This window comes from Solanum tuberosum, unplaced genomic scaffold, assembly GCF_000226075.1.
Source record: "Solanum tuberosum cultivar DM 1-3 516 R44 unplaced genomic scaffold, SolTub_3.0 scf00222, whole genome shotgun sequence".
Taxonomy (NCBI): Eukaryota; Viridiplantae; Streptophyta; class Magnoliopsida; order Solanales; family Solanaceae; genus Solanum; species Solanum tuberosum.
In genome coordinates this window covers 859,901-864,658 of record NW_006239147.1, presented here as the reverse complement: position 1 = coordinate 864,658, position 4,758 = coordinate 859,901, and the positions used below count along the sequence as shown (strand labels likewise).

At 32.4% G+C, this 4,758-nt stretch overlaps 1 protein-coding gene across 1 annotated transcript; it reads left to right on the top strand.

Annotated features, from left to right (window-relative positions):
* Positions 1–2,237: 2,237 nt before the first annotated feature.
* LOC102593385 (mannan endo-1,4-beta-mannosidase 5-like) lies at positions 2,238–3,948 on the top strand. Its single transcript, XM_006356508.2, has 4 exons — positions 2,238–2,576; positions 2,779–3,099; positions 3,192–3,394; positions 3,482–3,948. Exons 1-4 carry the CDS (start codon positions 2,238–2,240, stop codon positions 3,924–3,926), a joined length of 1,308 nt encoding a protein of 435 aa, XP_006356570.1. The 3' UTR covers positions 3,927–3,948.
* Positions 3,949–4,758: the final 810 nt, after the last annotated feature.

Sequence of the window (4,758 nt, the reverse complement as noted above, 5' to 3'; positions counted from 1 at the left end):
TCTTCCAATAACTTTTTACTCTGCTATTCTCTTTGTTCAGTGAGAGTATCCTAATAATAATAGGAGCAACTCATTATTATTCATGAATGTGATCAGGAACCGTTACTATTTTCAATCTCCCATTTTACAGAAGCTTTAAGTACATTGTTATGATTCATAATGTGATTATTCTTTATATATTACTTGAGCATTTTGTATTCTATGTGTTTTGACAATCAAGCAAAATGGTTGCATTGTACGTTTGTTAGTCTAGAGTATAGAACAACAATTTCTTCGTAAAATTAATATTAATGGATACAAAGTGATAGAATATATCTTGATATCTCTCTTTTAATTTCTTCTTTCTTTTTTCCTTTTCACACAAGGCTTTTTTCAACCTGTGGTAGAGGTGCCAACGTGCCAGACTATATGCAACAAGGTGTTTGATTAGAGTGCTGAGAGATCAGATATTTCCTTCAATTTATATGACATATTTTTAAATTTCGAGATTCTAATAAGTCTCTTTGTTATCATAATTTTCTCATATATCTTTTAAATTTTAAATTTTCAATTATTATGACTTCGAACTTTTTCCATAGATTTCAAATATGTAAAATCAATTGATTTTGCTAACTGTGTAATATTTGATAGATTGTAGCTATTAGTTTAAACAATTAATAAGCATATATATAGATAGATATTCAAAGTGACTTTGTATTCTCTAAAACGAAGAATCTGTTACTATCTTTTTGTTTTCTTCTCCTCTTATTTTTATATGTGTTTTATTATTATTATTATTTTAATGTGAAATTTCGAGAGACTACAACTATTTTGGTTTCTTGTACCTTTCCCAATTATTGATATGTAATACTGATGGAGCTGTGAAATGTGCATGTAACAAAAAAAAATTTGCCTCTTATACGAGAGTTTGAGAATATTTCACACTTTTTGAGTTTTTCCTTTGCACAACTTTACGGGGATTAATCACCAAATCAGTGCATAATTTTTATCTTTCCTTGAGTCTTTTGTCATTTTAAAAAAAAATTATTGTTTTTTTTCTCATACAAGTTAATTTGTTTACACTAATTTAATGAAGTATTTGTTGTTAACTTAATAAAATTATGTTGGATGTTAAAAATCATGAAAAAAATGTTTGATTAGCAAGGATTTATTTATTATAGAATTTGGGACATTAGTGATTAATTATATATTAATATCTTTTATGAACGCGCGAAGCGCGAACAAGTACACTAGTATATATAATAGAAACTGAATCCAGCTAGCCCCATATCTTATTTGTGTCTTTAATTACTCCTTAATTATATTTTAATCATTTATGTAGATGTTGAAACCAGTCAGCTCTTTATCTTATTCGTGTATTTAATTACTTATGTTTTGATCATTTTTTATGTAAAGTAGATGTTGAATCGACTCCACCCTTAAATGTATTTATTTACTCTCTCATCTCTATATTTTAAGATAAAAATTTTGACGTTTGCCGACGCCTAACTTCACATGCATGTGCTCCTAAAATCTCTTCAAATTATGAGCTGATTATTTGAGCATTTCTTGGCTTCAAATCATGTGGGATGAACGGAGGTTCATTAACTTTAAGGCACATGGGCGGATCTATTCATAGCGTGAGTTCTCGAGAATTCAGTAACTTTTGCTCGGACTTTATATTTATATTGTGAAACCTTTGAGTAAAACTAGGTATTTCCCTTGGGAACCCTGTACATAGATGTGGTGAACGAGTAAAAATTCATCTGTAGTCACGGACCAAGGTTCAAACCCCTATTGTTGGGAACTCCTAAATTTTAAATTCTGAATCCACCTCTCTGGTTTAAGCTTTTCAACATTCTATATCATATACTCATATTCAAGTCCCTATGTGCCTACCAAATTTACAAGACATCACCCACGTTATATATTTCATGGCACCTCTATTTTCCTTTTTTAATTCTTTAATTTTTCTTATCAATTCCCTATATCTCTCTATCCCTTTTTCCTCCAACTGAACTTTCACCTTCTGTCAGCTTTCCACAAAACTAAAGATAAAGAAATTTGGTTTTGCCAAATTTAGCAAACCAACTATTGGATATCAATCCTGAAAATCCTCCTAATCACTTCAACTTCATACTTTTTTCTATTTTTAGTAAGTTGTAAGTAACTATAAATAGCTCTACAAACATCCATTGGCTACTCAAATCATCCTTTCCATTTTACAAACTATATACATTGTTCTAACAAATTAATTAATGGCTTCTTTTAGTAGAGCATTCTTTGCCTTGCTCTGCCTCCTCCTACTAGCTATAGTCACAGAAGCTAGGAATATAGAAAATACTAAAAATGTAGATTTTGTTAGAACAAGAGGTGCACATTTTGTTCTAAATGGATCACCTTTTCTCTTCAATGGTTTCAACTCTTATTGGCTAATGCATGTTGCTGCTGAGCCAACTGAGAGATACAAAATCTCTGAGGTTTTCAAGGAAGCCTCTGCTGCTAGCCTCTCTGTATGCAGGACTTGGGCTTTTAGCGATGGTGGCGATGCAGCATTGCAAATTTCTCCTGGTGTCTACGATGAACGTGTTTTACAGGTTGTTTATTAGTGTTAGAAGTGTATGATCATCTCATTTAAAAGTTCAAAAACTATTTGACAGAACAAACTTTTTGTTTACTTATTATGTCATCAAGAATTAGGGGCTTATAAGTTACTTGTTTTCTTTACGTTGTAGTATATGTGACATTGTTTTATATTTATGGCCTTTAATTAACATGGATCGATTCTTTGTGATATAGGGATTGGATTTTGTGATCTCGGAAGCAAGAAAGTATGGGATACGTTTAATATTGAGCTTTGTGAATAACTACAAAGATTTTGGAGGGAGAAGTCAATATGCTCAATGGGCGAAAAATGCAGGAATTCAGAACATTAACAGTGAAGATGATTTTTACACTCATCCAGTTCTTAAAGATTATTACAAGAACCATGTTAAGAAAATAGTGACAAGGGTGAACACAATGACTAGAATAGCATACAGAGATGACTCTACAATAATGGCGTGGGAACTTATGAATGAGCCTCGCTGCAATGCTGATTATTCTGGAAAAACAGTTAATGTGAGTAAAAACAGACACAAATCTATAATATGTTAATACTCTTAATTGTAATGTTGTTTTAATAATATCACTATCTGATGTGATTTTTGTAGGGATGGGTTCAAGAGATGGCAAGTTTTGTGAAATCACTAGACAAAAAACACTTATTGGAGATAGGAATGGAAGGATTTTATGGCGATTCAATGCCTGAAAAGAAGCAAGTTAATCCTGGTTTTCAAGTTGGAACTGATTTCATCAGTAGCCATCTTATTAAAGAGATTGATTTTGCTACTATACATGCATACACCGACCAATGGTAAAGAGTACTAAACAGATCTCTATATTGTTAGTGCACATAACTTAAACTCGTAAAACATAAAGGAAAACCTTTTTTGGTTAACAGGCTGTCTGGGCAAAGCGACGATGCACAAGCAACATTCATGCAAAGATGGATGACAAGTCATTGGCAAGATTCAAGAACCATATTAAAGAAGCCATTGGTTCTCGCTGAATTTGGGAAGTCGAGCAAAGATCCAGGATACAATCAAAATGCAAGAGACTCATTCATGAGTTTAGTTTACAGAAATGTGTACAATTTTGCGAAAGCAGGAGGGACAATGGGAGGGAGTTTAGTATGGCAGTTAGTGGCACAAGGCATGGACAATTTTGATGATGGTTACTCAATAATCCTAGCACAAAATCCTTCAACTGCAGGGCTAATTTCAGGGCAATCACATGCCATGACAACTTTGGCTCATTTGGTTAATAGCCCAAATTTGGGTCAGGTGCATGGACATCATCCACTAGGTGTTGGACATCATCCATTAGGAATGGGACATCATCGTTGAAGCATCGATGAGGGCATGGATAGGCACAATTCGTTTTTAAAGTGTCTGTTTTATATTTCGGAGTACTCCTATGGCCAATTTGTAATCTTCGCATTAGCAAAAGTTAGCTAGTGTACGGTTGATTAACTTTCTGAATGTATCTTGTTATTCCAACTTGTTTAGGATTTATTATTGTACTCTACATGTTTGTTATTGGAAATAGATTTGTTGATGAAGTTGATTTTTGTTTTTCTCAAGTTTAAATCCCTACTCCTCTGATGTTATTGGCCAAACTAGATGTTTGACATCACATATACCGTGCCTTTTAAGGTTTTCATTGGGAACATATTTCTCAAACAGAAGGCCGTCTATTAAACTAGACCAAGTTAAAAAACACGTTTATGTATTACTCCGTATGTCAATTCATAGCTCTTTAGTGTAAGAAATTTTATATGATCAATTGTATGTTATAACAGGTAATTAAAAAAAGATGCAGTATATATATGTAACTAAGAAGCAACTCTAAACTCGTGAAATTGCTTCAACAAGATAGGTTTAAAACATCTCACAGGTTTAATTAACCATTCACAATCACAATATGTAAAATCCAAAACGTATTGTTAGAAATAAAGGGACTTATTTGTCGACTTCCAATTCTGACATGGCTTCCACAAGGTGAGCAACCAAGCTAGATTTCTCCAATTGTCATTATTTTAGAAAAGATTGTGTATCCTAATTTACTTCCTATTTTATTTCACCTTAATTACACATTTTCCAATTAATTCTCTCTCATATGTTAAAAAAAAGTGAATATTTTCTCTCTCTCGTATTTTCATCTTTCAATTCTTCTCAT

Excerpts from the sequence above, each read along its gene's own strand:
- LOC102593385 (XM_006356508.2), top strand. The coding sequence starts at position 2,238 with ATGGCTTCTTTTAGTAGAGCATTCTTTGCCTTGCTCTGCCTCCTCCTA. Across the intron at positions 3,100-3,191 it reads ATTCTGGAAAAACAGTTAAT|GGATGGGTTCAAGAGATGGC; the intron begins GTGAGTAAAAAC and ends TGATTTTTGTAG. Across the intron at positions 3,395-3,481 it reads CATGCATACACCGACCAATG|GCTGTCTGGGCAAAGCGACG; the intron begins GTAAAGAGTACT and ends TTTGGTTAACAG.